The sequence below is a fragment of the Nicotiana tomentosiformis genome, chromosome 5 (assembly GCF_000390325.3).
Source record: "Nicotiana tomentosiformis chromosome 5, ASM39032v3, whole genome shotgun sequence".
NCBI classification, from domain to species: Eukaryota; Viridiplantae; Streptophyta; class Magnoliopsida; order Solanales; family Solanaceae; genus Nicotiana; species Nicotiana tomentosiformis.
Genome location: NC_090816.1, coordinates 16,729,668 through 16,750,060, shown reverse-complemented (window position 1 = coordinate 16,750,060; position 20,393 = coordinate 16,729,668). Strand labels below are relative to the sequence as shown.

Genomic DNA, 20,393 nt, shown 5'->3' with positions numbered 1-20,393 from the left:
CATTTTGTTTACCGAGAATCAGTTTGACAAATTTTGAAGCTAAATTGTATAAGTTCAATTCAACATTTTAAATTAAAATTTGGGTATTCAGAATCTATACGAAAAGTATTATTCTCTCTGTTTTAATTTATGTGAATCTGTTTGAATGAGTACGGAGTTTAAGAAAAAATAAAGACTTTTAAAATTTATAATCCTAAACGACTCAGAAAGTGTTCAGAGTATTTTAAGTAAAATGTATATCTAAATTGTAAAGATAGGAGTAATAATACTGTATATATGTTGGGAAATAGGAAATGTGAGAGTGTGGGTGTGACTGGTCAAAATCTTGGATTGCTCATTTAAAGTCTGACGAGTTTAATAAAGAAGGGATTGTCTCATATGGACTTATCACACGTGGTGCTTAATGTTACTCCCTCCGCCGTCTTTTATTAATAGTCGTGGTTATTAAAAATAGTTATTTTAAAATTATTTATTATTTTAGAAGTTCAAGATAAAATTAATTTTTTTTTCCTTTTTTACCCTTAGTAATAATTGTTTTTGAAGATAGAGATAACACATAAATAGAATAAATATTCAATGAAGAGAGATTATATCTTAAGACATAAATAAGGGTAGAATAGTCCAATCCCTTTCCTAATTAATATTTTTTAATGGGCATGTAAAAAAGAAACACATTGGAAATAGAAACAGATTTTTTACCTCACATAAAGTAAAAATAAAGTCCGCATACATTTCACTCTCTCCAAACCGCACTTGTAGAATCACATTGGGTATGCTATTATTGTTGATATGAACAATATCATCTAAGATTTTTGAAGAGGTTTTAGGCCTTCTTGGCTAAACACTAGTTGTTTCTTAAGTAATAATATTAAGAAACGAGGTCCAAGAATGAAGAAGGGGTAGAATTACTGAATGAATACGAGCTGTGGCTAATACCCGAGGCATAAAAGAAGCATTTTCTACGGGATCCCGAAACCACCAGCCACCCCGACCTAATTCATGATAAGCCCACCAACTTCCTGGCAAAATGCCTACGGTTAAAAACCACCGACATGTCAAGATCCAAATTCGAATTGGTTCCTGGTCCTGGTCAGAGACCACTGTGTTCGCGCCGGCGGTCCAACAAAGAGGCGAAGTAGTGGTATCTTTCTTTCCATTACGAACGACACGCTTCGCCTGCTCCCTCCCCGTGTCCACTAGCGCTCCTGTCCAGAGCGAAGAGAAGGCGAAAAAGCGCCGCCGAAGCAGCATAAGCAGGCTTCTATTGCTACGTAACAATAAAGCAGGATAGCATTTTGCGCCCACATGTTTGAATTTGAGGGTAAAGAGCTCGCTTGTTATACGGGATCCGACGCATCCAACAGAGCGAAACAGTGTTCCATTCTTTTCGACGGCATCCTTCCGCATTGGCGGCGAGTGGAGTGCCACAATCCCATTCATCATTTTTGATCTACATAAGCCAAAGCCCATAGCACTGGCGACGTCTCCGGCATAAATGCAAGGAGGATGTATAGCTGATATAGGATCTTGTGGAACAGGATTTGATTCTGCAAGCGGTTCAGTAAAAACGAAGAAATTTCGAACAGAAGGGTCGGAACTCGCTGATAGGAAAGGAGAGAAAAACAAAGCAATGCCAAGAGCTCCGTCAATCCGCTCTTCATCGATAGACGAAACTCTCTCTTTATCATCTCGTGCCAGATGCAACATCCTTTTTCCTTCTCGCAAACCACGGGAGCGCCTAGCGCCCAGAGGAGCAAAGCTCATTTTCCTTTCAGGGTAAAGCGGCGCATAAAAAAGGGCTGGCCCGTCAAAAGTCCGGTTCCTTCGCGAACGAATGTTGAATTTAAGAAAATATCTTTTTTAGATCTCTTATGTGTAAATAAAAGATCTCTTACGTGTAAAAGTAAATCTCTCATATGTAAAAAGAAGAGGTAGAGTCATAAAATTAAAAACAAGTTTGTAAAAGGCCAAAAAACCAATTGACCCGATTTTGAACTATTAAGGAATTAATACTTTTATTAATTATTAGTTTTACTGTCACACAAATACAGTACTTGACGACTAGATAAGGTTTTTTAATATTGTTTGAGCAAATAACAATAACAAACTCAATGTATATGGTCTAGAAAGAATAAAGTACGAAATCTTACCCCAATTTTATCAAGCTAAAAAGAAATTGTACTACTTATACCATAGACAAACAAGGAAAGAGTTCAATAGCTAAATGGTCGACTTAGAAACAACATCTCAGCATGGTCAAGAAAGAATATAAAATCCTTTTTTGCATTATTTATCACAAGTTTAACAGTCATCTGTTGTGGCTTGTGGGATCCCAATAAACAGTTAACCCACAAACACACACATCAATGTCTGGCATACGAGACAAGTGAGACTTGTTCAGTTGGTAAAAATACCTCCACTTACGATCGTTAGGTTCTGGATCCGAGTCACGCTGAATGGGAAGTATGAAAACACTATAGATCCTCCTAATTTTGGGAGGGGTTTAAAATTAAAAAAAATGTCTGGCATACGCCCCTATCAAAGGCTCGAACTATTTGCAAAGATGTACAATACTTGTATTTTTCTTTCCTTGTATAATTCCTTCTTTCTATTTTTGTAGGCCTATGTGCTTCATCACGAGGTGATTCTCCGATCCCGAGGGGAGCTGAGCCGGTATAAAGCCAAAATCTGAGGGCTTGCTGAGGAGAGAGATGCCTTCAAGCTTCTCAATGAGCAGAGAGAAGGAGAAGCAAAAGGACTTCGGGCTGAGCTAGAAGTAGCTCAGGGAGAACAAGCTGATTTGTCCGAGCAGGTAAAAAGAATCTTTGAAGTTAATGACATTGACTCGGGCGTGATGGCTAACATCTCGATCCCACAGGTCCAGCAAAAGCTCGATGTAATCAGGTAGCTTCGTGTTGAAGTGGACGTCGTGAAAGCGGAGGCCGAGGAGAGGAAAAAAACTTGGACTGACTTGCCTCAGAAAAGAAGGCTGCCCGAACTTAACTGGCCTCGGCTGAGATCCAACTTCGAAGCTTGAAAGAGAAGTCCTTGGTGCAAGACAATAAAATCGAGGAGTTCCAGTCTCGGTTAGGCTTAGCAACTTCTGATCGAGTGAGACTGGCTACAGAACTTGCAGCGGCCAAATCGGAGGTCGAAATAACCACGGCTAATGCTGATGCAATGGTGGTCGTGTACTGGTCCAATGCTGAAGCTGCTCAGGTTTGAGCAAAAGAGGTTGCCGAGGCTGCTCAGGCTCGAGCAAACTGGGTTGCCGGGCATTCTAAATGCCAGTCTCAGAGGGAGACTCTCGAGGAGATCCATGCTCGTGGCTTCGATCTTACAGCCGAGATCGAGAATGCTAAGGAGCTTGAAGCCGAAGCCAGAATGTTGCCCTTTCCTGATAATGATGATACCGGGAGTATGAGCAGATCTGAAAGCGAAGGAGGCCTCGAGGGCGGAGATACTGCTCCTAGAGATGACTAAGTCTTTTAGTATTTTTTGTATTTCTTTTAAGACTGTTTCGGTCTTTTGTAGAGAAATTTGATTGAGCCATGTTGCCTTTGTAAATGATTTTTGATGTGTATATATATTAAAACTTTCTTCCTTTCTACCTTATAAAATTATGAAGTTGTATTATAAGGTCTGAGGTTTAGACAATTTGATTGAAACCGAACTAGTATAGCCCTTAGGCTTTACGATCGAGTGAGTGCTTGCTCGAACTCGAAGTAAGGTAACCCTTAGGTTTTTTATTTGAGCGAAGATGGTCTCTCGAACTCAAAGCAAAAACAGCCCCCTTAGGCTTTTGTATTAGGCCGATATAGCCTTTGTAAAATGATTGTTTGTGGCTTTCTCCCCTTTTCGGCTTGAAATTTTTTTTTATCATTTGTATTTGCAAAACTTATAATGCTTTAACATGCAATAAGGAACTGTTCGGGAGTTCGAACAATTTTATACTCATTAGAGTTTTTGAGGCTTGATATTATCGAAGCCTTTTATGATTTTGCCAGAAGTAGCCCTTTAACTGGTTTATGAGGGAATTCGAAGGCCTATTTTGTTACGAAATTTGGATGTCTCTAAACCGTGTTAATTCGGCCCTAGACTTTTTTGTTCGGGATTTGCCCCTTGGGCTTATTTTCCATTTTACTTCGAGCTTGCCCGGAGTGTATGTCCCCGAGTGGGGTGTCCTTGGCCTATAAAAATTGAGGATTGCCTAAAAGGTCTTATGATCTTGGAGTTTTAATGATTTGGTCTCGTTTATTTTTCGGACGGCCCTTAAGCCTGTTTATCTGAGCATGGGGTAATTATTCGAACTTTGGTTATGGTCGGCCCTTAAGCCTGTTTACATAATAGATCGAGAGTATGAAATTGTAAAGTAGAAAAATATTTCTAAGGCATGAATTATCGGCAAAGGAAAATACTTCTCTTTATAAATGATTATACATGCGTACATGTTCTGTGCCAAGGCTCGAGCAAACTACGCGGGCACGGTTCGTTTGACCATTTGGCCCTTACGAATTTTTTCTATCGAAACCCTGCTTCCATGAAGTAATTTCTTTGCATCAAAGTTGACATTCGAGGGCAATACCTCCAAGTATTCGAGGTTGATTGTAAAATAACCTCGGATACTCGTTGAATTGTTCTAAGTTAGCACGATCAATGGTTGAGTCATTAAAACCCTCGCCGGAAAACCCATTTGGGACAAAACCGGTCTAAGGAAAAAAAGTGCAATGCATGCTTTCAGACCTAAAGGCTTCGTGTCGAAGAATCCATCATTATTTTTGGTAACACCTGCAAGGGTTAGTTTAAAATATAAATAAAAATGGAAGGGGTCGTACCTTAGCAGTAGTATCATTTTAGGTGCGATACATTTCAATTGCTCGGAAGTTGTTCGCCATTCATCGTGCCGAGCTTGTAGGATCCTTTTCCGATAATTTCAAGAACCTGGTACAGTCCTTCCCAGTTCGGACCCAGTTTCCCTTCATTCGGATTTCGGGTGTTGAGGGTAACTTTACTTAGCACCAAGTCCCCAATGTTAAAATGTCGAAGATTGGCTCTTCGATTGTAGTACCTTTCGATCCGCTATTTTTGAGCGGCCAATCGGACGAGAGCGGCTTCGCGTCTTTCGTCCGACAATTCTAGGCTCGTATTCATGGTCTCGTTATTCGACTCCTCTATTGCATATCAAAACCTAATGCTAGGTTCTCCGACCTCGACCGGGATCAGAGCTTCGGCGCCATAAACTAATGAGAACAGTGTTGCTATGGTGCTGGATTTCGATGTTGTGCGGTATGCCCATAGTACCTCGTGTAGTATTTCTCTCCATTTTCCTTTGGCGTCGGTCAATATCTTCTTAAGATTTTGGATGATAGTTTTGTTGGTTGATTCGGCTTGTCCGTTCCCGCTGGGATGATAAGGTGTTGATAGGATCCTTTTGATCTTGTGATCCTCGAGAAATTTAGTTACTTTGCTGCCGATGAATTGTTTTCCATTATCACATACAATTTCGAAGGGAATCCCGAATCGACATATGATGTGGTCCCAAATAAAGTCTATGACTTCCTTTTCTCTGACTTTCTCGAAAGCCTGTGCTTCAACCCATTTAGAGAAATAATCAGTCATAAACAAAATAAATTAAACTTTAACTGGGGGTGACGGGAGAGGGACAACGATGTCCATTCCCCATTTCATGAAGGGCCATGGGGACAGGACCTAGTGGAGTAGTTCCCCGGGCTGATGAATCATGGGCGCATGCCTTTGGCATTTGTCGCATTTTCGAACGAACTCCCTTGCATCCTTCCCCATATCGGTCCAATAGTACCCTGCTCTGATTACTTTATGGACCAGTGATTCGGCACCAGAATGATTTTCACAAGTGCCCTTGTGAACTTCCCATAAGATGTAGTCGGTATCTCCCGGTCCCAAACCTATAGCCAACGGTCCATCAAACGTCTTTCTAAACAGCATTCCGTCTTCGGACAAAGTAAACCGTGCTGCCTTTGTGCGCAGAGCTCTCGACTCCTTTGGATCTAATGGAAGCTTCCCATTCTATAAGTATTCTATGTACTTGTTTCTCTAATCCCAGGTTAAAATTGTGGAGTTTATCTCGGCGTAACCTTCTTCGATTATCGATTTCATGAGTTGTACGACAGTCCCCGAGTTGAGTTCGGCGTCTTCAACCGATGAACCTAAGTCTGCAAGAGTGTCGGCCTCGCTGTTCTGTTCTCGAGGTACATGTTGCAAGGTCCATTCCCTAAACTGATGTAGAGTCACATGTAGTTTATCCAAGTACATTTGCATTCGGTCTTCTAGGACTTCAAAAGTCCCGTTCACTTGGTTTACCACGAGGAGGGAATCACACTTAGCCTCTATGACCTCCGCCCCCAAGCTTCTAGCTAGTTCGAGACCTACAATCTTGGCCTCATACTCGGCCTCCTTGTTAGTCAATTTTGTAGTTCTGATGGACTGTCTAACTACATTAACTGTGGGTGATTTTAGTACGATGCCTAATCCGGACCCCTTCGCGTTCAAAGCACCACCCGTAAAGAGGGTCCAGACTCCCGAATATGTACCCGATTTAATCAGTAGTTCTTTTTCAATATCAGGTACGAGGGCCGGCGTAAAGTCAGCCAGGAAGTACGCCAAGATTTGAGACTTGATGGCGGTTCGGGGTCGATACTCAATATCATAACCACTGATTTCTACGACCCATTTTGCCAATCGACCCGAAAGCTCGGGTTTGTGCAAAATATTTCGAAGAGGATAAGTTGTTACAACACATATTGGATGACATTGGAAATATGGTTTTAGTTTCCTAGAGGCGCTTATTAAAGCAAGCGCTAATTTTCCTAAGTATGGATATCTAGTTTCGGCCTCACCTAAGGTCCAACTAACATAATAGACAGGGAATTGCGTACCTTGTTCTTCTCGGATCAGGACTCTGCTTACCGCTATCTCCGAGACTGCCAAGTACAAGTAAAGTTGTTCGTCCACTTTCGGGGTGTGAAGTAGTGGCGGGCTCGATAAATACCGCTTTAGTTCCTCCAAGGTCTGCTGTCATTCCGGAGTCCATGCAAAATTGATCTTCTTCTTAAGCAGCGAGAAGAATCGGTGGCTCCTATCTGAGGATCTCGAAATGAATCGTCCTAGGGCGGCTATCCGCCCCGTCAACCTTTGCATGACCTTTACATTATCCACTACCGTGATATCCTCGATAGCTTTGATTTTATCGGGGTTGATCTCGATTCCCTGATTGGACACCATAAAATCAAGAAACTTGCTCGAGCTAACCCCGAATGCACACTTTTTGGGGTTGAGCTTCATATTGTACTTCCTCAGTATATCAAAAGTCTCTTGCAAATGCATTAAATAGTCCTCTGCTCGCAGGGACTTAACTAACATGTCATCAATATAAACTTCCATTGATTTTCCTATTTGTTCTTTGAACATTCGGTTTACTAGGAGTTGATAAGTTACACCAGCATTTTTTAGACCAAATGGCATTTCATTATAACAATAGGTACCGTACTTAGTGATAAATGAGGTCTTCTCCTGATCCTTCGGGTTCATTTGTATCTGCTTGTACCCGGAGTAGGCATCGATAAAACTGTCGTGGCCGGCCGTGGCATCGATCATACGATCAATATTAGGCAAAGGAAAAGAATCCTTGGGGCATGCTTTATTCAGGTCTTTATAATCTACACACATTCTAAGTTTGTTTCCCTTATTAGGGACTACCACTACGTTTGCTAACCATTTGGGATACTTTACTTCCCGAATGGATCCTATTTTGAGAAGTTTGGTTACCTCGTCCTTGATAAAGGCATGTTTGACCTCGGACTGGAGCCTTCTTTTTTGCTTCACCGGGCGGAATTTAGGGTCCAGGCTCAGTTTGTGAGTGGTAATTTCTGGTGGGATCCCTGTCATATCGATGTGGGACCAAGCAAAGCAATCCATGTTAGCTTTAAGGAAATGAATAAGTTTTTTCCTGAGCTCTGGGGTTAGCCCTGTGCCCAGGTATACCTTTCGTTCGGGCTGATGCTTGGCCAGTGTGACTTATTCCAGCTCTTCGACCGTCGATTTGGTGGGGTCGGAGTCATCGAGAATTATGAAGGATCGATGGATCCGGTAGTCGTCATCCTTGTCGATCCCTTGCTTCAGTAATTGGGTCGAGGCCGGTGTCTGTGGTTGCTATTTGGGCTCCTGCTTTCCCTTCGAATCTGATCCCTTCATTGATGAGAGCGCCGATACCGGTATCACTTGATCGACTGCAAACATCTCCTTGGTGGCGGGTTGTTCTCCGTACACTGCTTTGACTCCTTGTTATGTTATGGATCCACGGCCTTCCAAGCAGGGCGTTGTACCTCATGTCACCCTCGATCACATGGAAGTTTGTTTCTTGGATGGTCCCGGCCACGTTTACTGGCAAAGTAATTTCACCTTTGGTGGTTTCGCTTGCCATGTTGAAGCCGTTAAGTACTCGGGCTGCGGGCACAATTTGATCTTGTAGGCCGAGCTGTTCTAGGACCCTCGATCAAATAATGTTGGTCGTGCTACCTGGATCAATCAAAACACGTTTAACTTGAATTTTATTCATAAGGACAGATATTACCAGTGCATCATTGTGGGGTTGTAATATCCCCTCTGCATCCTCATCATTGAAAGACAGGGTTCCTTCCGGTACGTAGTCTCCAGTCCGCTTTTCCCTCGTGATCGACACCTTGGTGCGTTTGAATACCGGCCCCTGAGGAGTATCGACCCCTCCAACAATCATGTGGACCACATGCTGCGGCTCTTCTTGCTCATTCTGTCTATTTGAATCTCTGTTCTTTAAATGGTTTTTAGCCCGATCTCTTAAGAATTCTCGAAGATGCCCTTTGTTGAACAAACGGGCTACCTCCTCCCTCAGCTGTGTGCAATCTTCTGTTTTATGACCATGGGTGCCATGATATTTGCACATTTGATTAGGATTTCTCTGATCCGGATCAGTCTGTAGAGGTCGAGGCCACCTAGTGTCTTTGATGCGCCCAATGGCCGATATAATAGCTGATGCATCAATGTTGAAGTTGTATTCCGATAGTCGTGGTGCTTCTTTAGGTTCGACATTTATGTTGAAACTTCTTTTACTCATGAGCCCTCGAGAGCTATGTCCTTGATCATTTCTTCTACTAATTCGACCGGGGTTACACCCAGGCCCGTTGTTTCTCCGATCTCCAACGTATGGCTGATATCGATCTCTGTTTGACCGTGGTTCCCGGTCAATATCCCTTTTAACTTTGTCGATGGTCCTGTTTGGATAAACGGATACGGAAGGAGTCCCCAACTGGTCATCCTCAACCCTAATATTTGACTGGTACCAATTATATACGTCGGCCCAGGTTACAGCTGGATATTCGATCAAGTTTTGCTTCAACTGTTGTGAGGCTACCGAACTTCGTATGTTTAGGCCTTGAGTGAAAGCCTGAATGGCCCAATCGTCGGCGACTGGGGGCAGATCCATGTGCTCCATTTGGTACCGAGATACGAACTCTCTAAGCATCTCGTTGTCTTTTTGTTTTACTTTGAAGAGGTCCGATTTTCTAGTCTCGACCTTTATCGCTCTGGCGTGTGCTTTGACGAAGGAATCATCGAGCATGGAAAAAGAATCAATAGAGTTAGGTGGCAAATCATGGTACAATATCATCGCCACCTTTGATAAAGTTTCTCCGAATTTTTTCAGCAGTACGGACTCAATCTCATCGTCCTCTAGATCGTTCCCCTTTATTGCACATGTGTAAGAAGTGACATGCTCGTTGGGGTCGCTAGTTCTATTATACTTGGAAATTTTTGGCATGCGAAATTTCTTCGTAATGGGCTTAGGAGCCGCGATCGGGGGGGGGGGAGGGGGAGGAGGGCTTTCGTACAAAGTTCTTTAAATCCAAACACTTCAAAATTAGTGGTGCCCCCAGAATTTGATCAACTCGGGAGTTATATGTTTCCACTTTTTTGTCATTCCCTTCAATCTTCTTCTCCCTCGATTCAATTCGCTTTGTCAGCTCCTCGAGCATTTTCAAGATAGCGGGGTCGGTCCCCGACTCATTCATATTTGACCTCCCCGACATTGGTTCGGCCTTGTGAATAACTTTCTATGATAGCTCGGGTTCGACCCTACTTGGTGCGTGGTTTTGATTTTGAAGTTGTGTTATTGCAACTTGTTGAGCCTGCAGTATTTCGAATATTATTCGAAGGTTGATTCTGCCTTCTTCGCCGCCCTATGCGTTCTGACCGGCTGATCGAACGTCTCTGCGAATGCTATATTCGGGGTCGACGCCCAGATTTGCATTCAGGGCAACATGGGAACTGACGTCGATGGGGTCTGCAACTGGTACTCCCTTGAGATCAACTGGAAGCACTTCATTTCCTGGGGTGGCTACGTTGTCATTTTCGCCTTGAAAACCAAGACCATTGTCGATGTGTGTGGATATTGCTTGAGAGTTCGACATGCTGATCCTGGAATAAAAAATGCTTACAAGAACAAGTGTAAAGCACTGTGTGTTATGAAAATTAGCACCAGGCAATCACTATTATCCTTGGCCCCATTGTGGGCGCCAAACTGTTTACCCTTAAAATCGGATAACAATTAAATTTGTAAGTGGTTTTAAGGATATTTGATTTCACTTGGCACAAACTGAGAAATATAAGAATTGGAGTTAGAAATTAACTGTAAAATGAAACAAACCAATGTAACGTGCAACTTGGGCCCTCGAGCTAGGTCGCCCTCGAACCAAATGAGTATATTATTGAAAAGTAAGAACTGAACAACTGAATAAAAGAGCTGAGAGAAAAAACGTAATATATTGCTTTGTTATGAGTGTCCCTTTACAAAATGATTGGAACCCCCTTTATATAGTAGATGAGTTTTTTATATGGTACGATTCTAAATACAGAAGAAAATCTTTTGATTGGCGAATCAACCGGTCTTGACTCGATATATGCCGAGATCTCCGCCACAATCCTTGCCCGGTCACGGATTTCTCAGCTTTCTGTTATTCGACCTAGCAGGCTTCCCTCGATCTCGCTAGATCCCTATCCTTCTCGGTCTCGACCTTAGCTGGTCTCGATCTCGATCGATCCCTGAATCACGAGCTAGGAAATATTTATTAATGTAACGATCCAATATAACTTGGGATTGAACCTCGATTTGCCACCCCGGTCTCGATTAACCATACAAAATCGGGCAAGCACGATTTTGACCGTATACAATCATGTAGGGTTACATGTTGATTAGCATCTTTTTAAATGAAAGATCAATTCAAATTGGTCAGAGGCATCAGAAGAAGAAGAAAAGAGACTTGAAAGGTTTAAGAGGTATAGTTTACCTACTTTCAGTGGCACAGCTACAGAGGATGCCCAAGGATTTCTAGAAAGTTGTCAGCATATTCTCCGCACCATGGGTATTGTGGAAGTGAGCGGAGTTGCCTTTACTACATTTCAACTGTCATGCGCAGCGTATTAGTGGTGAAAAATCTATGAAGAAGGTAGACCAGCTGATGCAACACCACTAACTTGGGCTCAATTTTCGGAAATGTTCTTGAAAGAGTTTGTTCCCCAGACTCTCTGAGATGTGTGGCGCACAGAGTTTGAATGGTTACGTCAGGGCACTATGACAGTGTCAGAATATGTTATCAGGTTCAGTGAGTTAGCTTGTCATGCGCCTATCTTGGTTCATATAGTCAAAGAGTGGGTCCGCAGATTCATTGAGGGGCTCGGTTATGATATTAAAATATGCATGGCTCGAGAGTTGCAAACTGATACTCCTTTTCAACAAGTAGTGGAGATTGCAAGGAAGATTGAGGGTGTTCTAGGCGAGGAAAGGGAGTCTAAGGAGTCCAAAAGGTCTCGAAGCTCTGGAGGGTTCAGTGGATTTTACTCTTCAGCTAGGACCCATTATAGCGGAGGCTCGAGCAGTCGGCCAGATCAGTCCGCACATTAGATTACTCGGGGTGCTCCAGTAATTTCTTATAGTGCACCACCGATACGAGATTATTACAGTAGTTACCCAGTACGAGCAGCCGCTACCTCAGAGGGGCTGTTATGAGTGTGGTGATACTAGGCACATTATGAGAGATTGTTCCAGACTTGGGAGGGGTGGATCTTATCAGAACACTCAGACTATGGACCCTAGTGCAGCTACTACCCCACGTGCACAGCCAGTTAGGGGTGGAGGACAGGCGGGTAGAGGGCGCCTAAGAGATGGAGGTCCGGCCCGTTGATATGATTGCTATAGTGTGGCTGAGGCCACCACACCAGATAGTGTCGTTATAGGTACGATCCCGATTTGTTATAAAAGGATATTTTTCCTTAATTTGATTCGGTTCTGAATATTGAGGTAAGTCCTCCTATTATGCTCCGCTTATGGGTGAGTTTCGTAATTTTATGACCCACTTATGTGTTTATCCCTGTTGGGAGATTTGAAGAAGTGAGCCCGTGTCTATCATTTTTATTTTTGTGCACCATTGAGGTCTATAAGTCCAAAAGTAATTTTTATTATTCATTACAGTGGGTTTAATGTGTTTCGGAATAATTGATTCCAATTTTATGAATTATATGCCCTACCGGTATGAGGGTTCATTATGCGTGTGAAAACTGTTTACGAAATTTATTGAAAATAAGAAAGAAAGGAAATTGAAAATTTCAATTGGCACAATGTGCAAAATACTTGTGATTCGGAGTTGAGGACGATATTCTCGCATTTTTATATGATGTGAAATATTTAAACCGGGTTACAAGCCATATTGGAAGTTATATAAGGACGAGGTCCTTGCGGTGAAATATTTATGAGTTTAAATTCTCCCTTTGTGAAGTTTAATTTGTACTATAGTACTAATAGGGAGTTATGTCTGATAGGCTTATGTGATAATTCTTTTATATGTTTATGTGCCATAATTGTGTTGTAATTATTGAGCTTTAGCCTACGAAGTGAGTGCCCAGGTGGCGTTAAATGTGACTCGTTAAGTCAGATAAATAGTTATGAGGTCCCCATGCTTCACAGTTTGTTGTCAGTGTTGTAAAAATTTGAAACGAGGTGTTGGTTAATATGAAATTAATTGATGATACTGGAATTAATTATGAACAGCTTTTAAGACCAGAGATGTGGTGATGGGCTTACATATGAAGTGCTTCATGTCCTGATATCATTATGATAATGCAGTGCTTGTAATGCAGAGATTAATGTTATTGATATATACCTTGTGGTGTTTTGTTGATGTGTTGTTAGGAGTTGTTTTGGTGTTACTCTGGCAGGTGGATAGGCCCAATTATAAGAGAGACTCTGCCGAAATTTCTGAAAAATTTGGTAGTTAGTAAAATTTGGGGGATTGAGACGTGCAAAAGAAGAGATAAATTATGTTATGTGTTTAAGGGCGAATAATCCTAAGCGGGGGATAATGTAACACCCCAGAAAAATTTTGAAGTATTTCAACACTATCAAGAAAGTTGATGTGTGCGTAGGCACGAGTGTCTATAGCCAGCTGAGACTAAAACCGTGCGTTGTTGTGAAAATTAGGCCTTTTGAAAATGTTTGGAGTGTAAGAAATTGGTCTTAAAGTTTATAAATATGGATAAAAGAAATAATCTCAAATGAGATGGTGTTGTCAGGCTTATCTCAAATACGGTAACGTGGGATCAACCGTGAGTATATGTGTAAAAGTAAAATCATCAATTTGGTAACCTCAGAATAATTCTTAGCACGTTCGAGGACGAACGTTTGTTTAAGAGGTGGAGAATGTAACGACTCGATTTGTCGTTTTAAGAATTAACGCCCCGTTCAGTGACTTAAGGTCTCGAGCAGCTTCGCAATATGTATTATGACCCGCAGGTGTGGTCGAGTTTGAATTACTGAAGATTCAGGATTAAATTAAAAGAACAATCCTTATTTAGAAGCTTAAATGGAAAGAGTTAACCGAAGAGTTGACTTTTGAGCAAACGACTCCAGAATGGAATTTTGATGATGTCAATAACTCCGTATGGTAGTTATAGACTTAGGAGCGTGTCCGGAAATTTTTTTAGAGGTCTGTAGTGGAATTAGGCTTGAAATGGCAAAAGATGAATTTTTGGAAAGTTTGACCGGGGGTTTGACTTTTTGATATCGGGGTCATAATCCGATTCTGAAAATTTGGAATAGCTTCGCTGTGTCATTTCTGACTTGTGTGCAAAATTTGAGGTCATTCAGACGTGGTTTGGTAGGTTTCGGCGTCGTTAGCAAGTATGTTACTGTCCCTGATAACTGGCTTTGCACTCACCGTGGCAACACTAGTCACTTTAAAGAAAATTGTAAGGCTAGAATTTAGTCCCAACAGAAAAATAAGGTGTTTGTTGAAAAGGTAACTACTGCTAAGGAACCTGGTCCCTCCGTTAAAAAAACGTATACTGCCTTCTGGACAAAAAGAAGTTTAATTCGCCCATTTCCTCACTAGAAGGGACCCAAACTTGTTTGGGTTCCTAATTCTAATCCTTGATTCTCTTGTGCAAGGAGCAGTGAAAGGAAGCAGCCAAAAATCGTACATGGATAGTGGCTGTTCTAAACACATGACTGGAAGCATCGATGATTTTCTTTCACTCAAAGCCCTACAAGAAGGGAGTGTGTCCTTTGGAAATGGAAAAAAGGGATACATTCTGGGAGTAGGAAGAATCGGGAAGTCACTCACTCACTCAATTGAAAATATGTACTATGTGAACGACTTGAAATATAGCCTACTGAGTGTTTCCCAAATCTGCGACAAAGGAAACAAAGTGGAATTTGTGTCAAAAGTGTGCACAGTCACAAATCTTATGATTGGTAAAGTGGTCCTGATGGCAAAAAGATACAAGAACATTTATATTGCTGATTTTGAGTCCCTGCAAAATGAGGATCTCACTTGTCTGAGTGTTGTTGATGATGATGCTGAACTATGGAACAGAAGATTGGGTCATGCAAGCTTTACGTTGCTGAAAAAACTGGTCAGGAAGGACCTGGTTCGTGGCCTGCCGATGTCAAGTTTCAAAGATCACAAGGTATGTGATGCATGTGTAAAAGGAAAGCAAGTCAGGTCTTCTTTCAAGCCCAAAAAGGAAGTTAGCACCTCAAGGCCACTTGATCTCATCCATATGGATCTGTGTGGACCTATGAAGGTGTTAAGTAGAGGAGGATAGAAGTACATTTTTGTTATAGTGGATGACTCCTCTAGATTCGGCTGGACCTTGTTCCTCAGAACCAAGGATGAAACTTTTCCAGTATTTTTTGCCTTCGTGAAGAAGATCGAAGTGAAACTGAGCCACAATGTTGCGTGTATAAGATCTAATCATGGCACAGAGTTCAATAATGCAAAATTCGACGAATTTTGTGCTGAAAATGGCATAAGTCATAATTTCTCAGCTCCAAGAACAACTCAAAAAAATGGTATTGTGGAGAGAAAAAATAGGAATCTTGAAGACATGGCGAGGACAATGCTGATTGACAGTGGCATTGCTTAAAACTTCTGGGCAGAAGCAGTTAACACTGCATACTATTTGGTGAATAGGTGCATGATCTGGTCTCTCCTGAACAAGATCCTGTATGAACTGCTAAACAGGAGGAAACCCAAGCTAACATATTTGAGGATATTTGGCTGTAAATGTTTTGTCCTCAATAATGGTAAGGAAGCACTTGGAAAATTTGATGCCAAAAGTGATGAAGGAATCTTTCGGGGCTAATCATCACAAAGCAAGGCATACAAAGTCTACAATAAAAGAACTCAATGTGTTGAGGAAAGCATACATGTGATCTTTGATGAATCATACCACCTACGTGGGAAAGATTCAACTGATAAGATTGATCAAGACGGAGAGCAGTCAAAAGTTCCTGGTGAAGTCATTGATATGGCAAATGGAAAGGCTGACATGATGAGCTACGTCAAGGAATCAAATAATGATGATGCAGCTGTATCTCCATCTGATGTAGAGGAACTTGGTTCCTCGATCACAACAACTGAAGCTGAGAACAGAGTTGTTGATGTTGTGCAAGGAACCCAGATGTTGAGCTGAGAAGCAGGACTCACATCAACCATGGGTCACATTCAGAAGTACCTGGACCCTCTCACAATGAGATTCATGTGTCTAACTAGAAGCACAAAAGTTCACACCCTCTTCAAAATGTGATCACTCCTCTCGACTCAGGGATTCAAACTAGATCAAAGTCAAGAAACTCACTTGCCTTCTCAGCCTTTCTCTCTCAAGTTGAGCCCAGAAATATCAAGGAAGCATTGAAATATGCTGACTGGATTACTGCTATGCAAGATGAACTCCATTAATTTGAGAGGAACATCGTATGGCACCTGGTTCCTCGACCTGTTGACAAAACTGTTATAGGAACCAGGTGGGTATTTAGAAACAAACTTGATGAGTTTGGGAACATAACAAGGAACAAGGCAAAGCTGGTAGTTCAAGGATATAATCAAGAAGAAGGGATTGACTATGATGAAACTTTTGCTCCAGTTGCTCGAATGGAGGCCATCAGAATCCTCATTGCCTTTGCATCTCATATGGAATTCAAATTGTTCCAAATGGATGTCAAAAGTGCATTTCTGAATGGCTTTTTAAAAGAAGAAGTCTTCGTCAAGCAACCACCTGGCTTCGAATGTCATGAGCATCCTGAGCATGTTTTCATACTCAACAAGGCCTTATATGGTTGAAGCAGGCTCCTTGTGCATGGTATGAAAGGTTGTCCAAATTTCTCCTAGAAAATGGCTTTACAAGAGGAAAAATACCTTATTTCTGAAGAAACGGGGAAGGAACCTGCTCATTGGCAAGTTTATGTTGACGACATCATCTTTAGTGAAACAAATGACTCTCTGTGTGAGGAGTTTACAAAGCTCATGGGAAGTGAATTTGAAATGAGCATGATAGGGGAATTGAATTCCTTCTTGGGTCTGCAAGTCAAGCAAACTCCTAAGGGCACAATGATAAGTCAGCAGAAGTACATCAAAGAGCTTCTGAAGAGATTTGAAATGGAAAGCTCAAAAGTCATTTATACTCCTATTGCCACTACCACTCGTCTGGACATGGATGAACCCGATTTCCCTGTGAACGAGACCATCTCACAGCAAGCAGACTAGATATCATTTTCTGTGTGGGACTATGTGCCATGTTTCAATCAAATCCAAAGGAATCTTATCCGAAGGCTGCCAAGAGAATCCTGAAATATCTAAAGGGAACGCAGGACCTGGTTCTTTACTTCCCCTCAGGAGATAATTTCAACTTGATTGGGTATGCTGACGTTGATTATGTTGGTTATCTGGTGGACAGGAAAAGCACTTCTGGCATGGCACACTTTCTGGGATCGTGTCTCATTTCATGGGGTGCAAGAAAACAAAACACAGTGGCTCTTTCAACTGCAGAAGCTGAGTATGTAGCAGCTGCCTCTTGCTGTGCTCAATTGTTGTAGATCAAGCAACAGTTAGAGGATTTTGGCGTATTTTCTGATTGTGTGCCACTACTGTGTGATAACACCGGTGCTCTCAACATGGAAAATAACCCAGTTCAGTATAAGAAAACAAATCACATTGATGTGCGCCATCATTTTCTCAGAGACAATGTTGAAAAAGGGCTTATCTGCATGAAGTTTTGAAGCACAGAAGATCAAATTGCAGACATATTCACCAAAGCACTGAGCAGAGAACACTTTGAAAAGAATCTCTTGGTGCTTGGGTTGATAAAATCAAGCTGAGAACCTGGTCCCTCGCTGATTGGCTATGAAAGAAACGTACAGGTAAAACAACTAAAAAGTGTTTTCTGGCAAGGTCTAACTCATTTCTATACCGTTACAGGTAGACACGCATGGCAATTACAGAGCAAACAAGGAGCTAATGTACTGTACTTTGGTAAAAGGATGAGGCTCACATTTACAAAATCTGTCAGGGAACCTGCTTCCTTTGACACAGGTTAGTAGTTCCTTTGTACTCTCATGCATATCTTTTTAAACGGCTAACAAAGGTGCCACGTCATTAAATTATCAGTTTCTCCTTTTTCCCTTTTTAGAACCCAAGCGTCCTACCCATTACAAAACGACCCATCTACCCAGAAAATCAATACTTGTTCCCAACCGGTCCCTCACCCCCTTTTAATAAACCCAAACTCTGTCACTCTCACAACTGTTCACATCAAAAGCCAAAATTTCCCTTTTCTCTCAACAACAAAACACTCTATTCTTTCATAAACTCTCATTAAACTCCATAATGTCCGAGAATCTCGAAGCCTCAAATGTCCCCAGTATCGTCCCCGCTGTATCTTCATCTCTTGAAGTACCAGTGACAGAGTCTAAGTCCCCTACGCCACCCAGTCCAAACCATAAGCAAGATTCCCAACCACTCGCCTCTTCTCTAACCCAATCAAGTTCCGGTTCTCATTAGAGTCGTAAAACTTCGAATCCCAAGAGGTTTGTAGCTAGGACCTCTCCCTCTGCCTCGCTGGAAAAAATGGCTGAGGGAGAAATAATAGAGGGAGAAGAAAATCAGGAAGTTTTCAGTCTGCGTTTGGAAGAGAGTTCTGAGACACAACGAGGTGTGGTTCGTACTGGTGATGAATCAAAAATGGCTACCCCAGGTCTTGATTTGAATGTTACAGATCCTATAGGTAATATTCCTCATGTGCCTTCTGACCTTTTGAGTTTACTTTGGGGTTAAAAAAATAAGAGGCCATAGAGAACATGTTGTCAATAGCTACTGAGGGATGTTTGGTTGGTGGTTATGAAGGTGTATCTGAAACCAATGGGTCTCAGGGGGAAGGTGATAGTCTACAGGGAGAGGGTAGGGAACTGGTGCCTGTCGAAAATCTGGCACCCGAAATTACTATTGGGGAACCACATGAGGGACCTGATCCCTCTTCCCAAGAGGAGTCCTCTGCTCCTACTTGGGATGAAACCCCTTGTTCTTCAAAAGAACCCCAGGTCAGTACTTATCCCGCTCCCTCTCCTCATTTCTATGCTGAGCCATTAACCATTGTCGCTCCTAAGATGAGATCTCTGTCTGAGGAAGAGAATGAGGGTAGTGAAGAAGACTATGACAATATAGTTTTTGCAAGCTTTATTAGTGCTAGGAGTAGACGAAAAACTCCCAAAATGCCCACTCCTAAAAGACCTACTACTAGGCTGCAAATGAAGGAAGCTCTTAAGTCAGCTCTGAAGAAAAGTAAGAAAGAAAAAAATAGGAGAAAGTTGGTGAAGGGTGGAAAGTTAGTACATGAAGAGGTAGTGCCTAAAGCACTTATTATTGACGTTGATGACGAGGTGGAAGAGGAACCCAGTTCCTTAGTTTGTAAGTCCTCCAAGAAACCTACTATTCCAAAGTCTTGGAAAGAGTCATCTGTGAGAGTGATGGAGGTTAGCAATGTTGAAGTGGGCAAGTCTGGCGAGAAAGTGGCTGAGGAGTCTGTTGAGAAAGTGTCTGAAAAATCTGTGTCTGAGAAGGTGTCTGAGAAATCTGTAGCTAATGAGAAGAGTGTGAGAAAATCAGTGAAACGGAAGGCTGGTAACAATGAGGAACCTGGTTTCACAAAGAAGGCCAAGGTGGGTGTGGCCAAGAATAGAGGAAGGGAAAATCTGAGAAATCAGAAGGTGTTGTGGGGCAAAACATTTGCCCCTGATATTCTTGACATGACAGGAATACGCCAACTGGTTGATATCTGTGACTTTCAACAATGGACACATATGTTCACAAATGAGAGTCCTAAGGTGTATGAGGTAGAAGTGCACAGTTTATATGCCGACTTTTTCACAATCAAGGATGACAACATCTGCATGACGGTGAATGGTGTTGACTTTGTGATGGATGAGGCTGTGCTGGGAACCATCTTGGGAGTGCCTACTAACGGAATATCCTCCATTGAGGGGACTTGTTCTTTAAACTTCAGAAATGTCATTTTGAAGGATGATGCAGTACAACAGGGGGAATGGGTACACAAGAAGTTCCTCCTTCCAGTGTACCAGCTGTTATTCGAGATGGTGAACAAGGTTTTGCTCCCTCATGCAGAAAGTCATTCCATTACGTCCCAAGCAGACATGTTCCTCATGGAAGCACTGGATGCATACTCCACTATCAATCTGCCGGGTTTCATGATTGAGCACATGAAGAAAGTGACAGATTTCAAGGATGGTAATCATGGGCAGCCCTACGGGTTTTTATTCACCAAAGTATTTGAGTTCTTCAAAGTCCCTCTAGGAAAGGCTATAGCGGTACTCGCAAGCATACCTTCTCCAAGACCACCTTAGAAGAGTGTGAGTGCATCGATAAGAAGGGGGTGGCAGAAATTCCACTATCTCTCAACTGATTGAAGCTCAAAACATTGCCAATGAAGATATAAGGAAGTTGAAGGCACGAAATGTTATTCTTGAGGGACAGCTTAGTCAG

The 20,393-nt window shown here is 42.0% G+C and overlaps 3 protein-coding genes across 3 annotated transcripts; 2 read left to right on the top strand and 1 right to left on the bottom strand.

Annotated features, from left to right (window-relative positions):
* Positions 1-1,495: 1,495 nt before the first annotated feature.
* LOC138891968 (uncharacterized) lies at positions 1,496-1,780 on the top strand. Its single transcript, XM_070175658.1, has one exon. It carries the CDS (start codon positions 1,496-1,498, stop codon positions 1,778-1,780), a length of 285 nt encoding a protein of 94 aa, XP_070031759.1.
* A 6,750-nt stretch (positions 1,781-8,530) lies between these two features.
* On the bottom strand, positions 8,531-9,829 carry LOC138891967 (uncharacterized). Its single transcript, XM_070175657.1, has one exon. It carries the CDS (start codon positions 9,827-9,829, stop codon positions 8,531-8,533), a length of 1,299 nt encoding a protein of 432 aa, XP_070031758.1.
* A 7,305-nt stretch (positions 9,830-17,134) lies between these two features.
* Positions 17,135-17,935, top strand: LOC117275963 (secreted RxLR effector protein 161-like). Its single transcript, XM_033655312.1, has 2 exons — positions 17,135-17,417; positions 17,817-17,935. Exons 1-2 carry the CDS (start codon positions 17,135-17,137, stop codon positions 17,933-17,935), a joined length of 402 nt encoding a protein of 133 aa, XP_033511203.1.
* Positions 17,936-20,393: the final 2,458 nt, after the last annotated feature.

What these genes read in the sequence shown, in the direction of transcription:
- LOC138891968 (XM_070175658.1), top strand. Translation starts at nt 1,496, where the DNA reads ATGCAAGGAGGATGTATAGCTGATATAGGATCTTGTGGAACAGGATTT.
- LOC138891967 (XM_070175657.1), bottom strand. Translation starts at nt 9,829, where the DNA reads ATGCCAAAAATTTCCAAGTATAATAGAACTAGCGACCCCAACGAGCAT.
- LOC117275963 (XM_033655312.1), top strand. Translation starts at nt 17,135, where the DNA reads ATGTTTCAATCAAATCCAAAGGAATCTTATCCGAAGGCTGCCAAGAGA. An exon ending in TGTAGCAGCTGCCTCTTGCT is followed by an intron (nt 17,418 to 17,816) that starts GTGCTCAATTGT and finishes ATACCGTTACAG; the next exon opens with GTAGACACGCATGGCAATTA.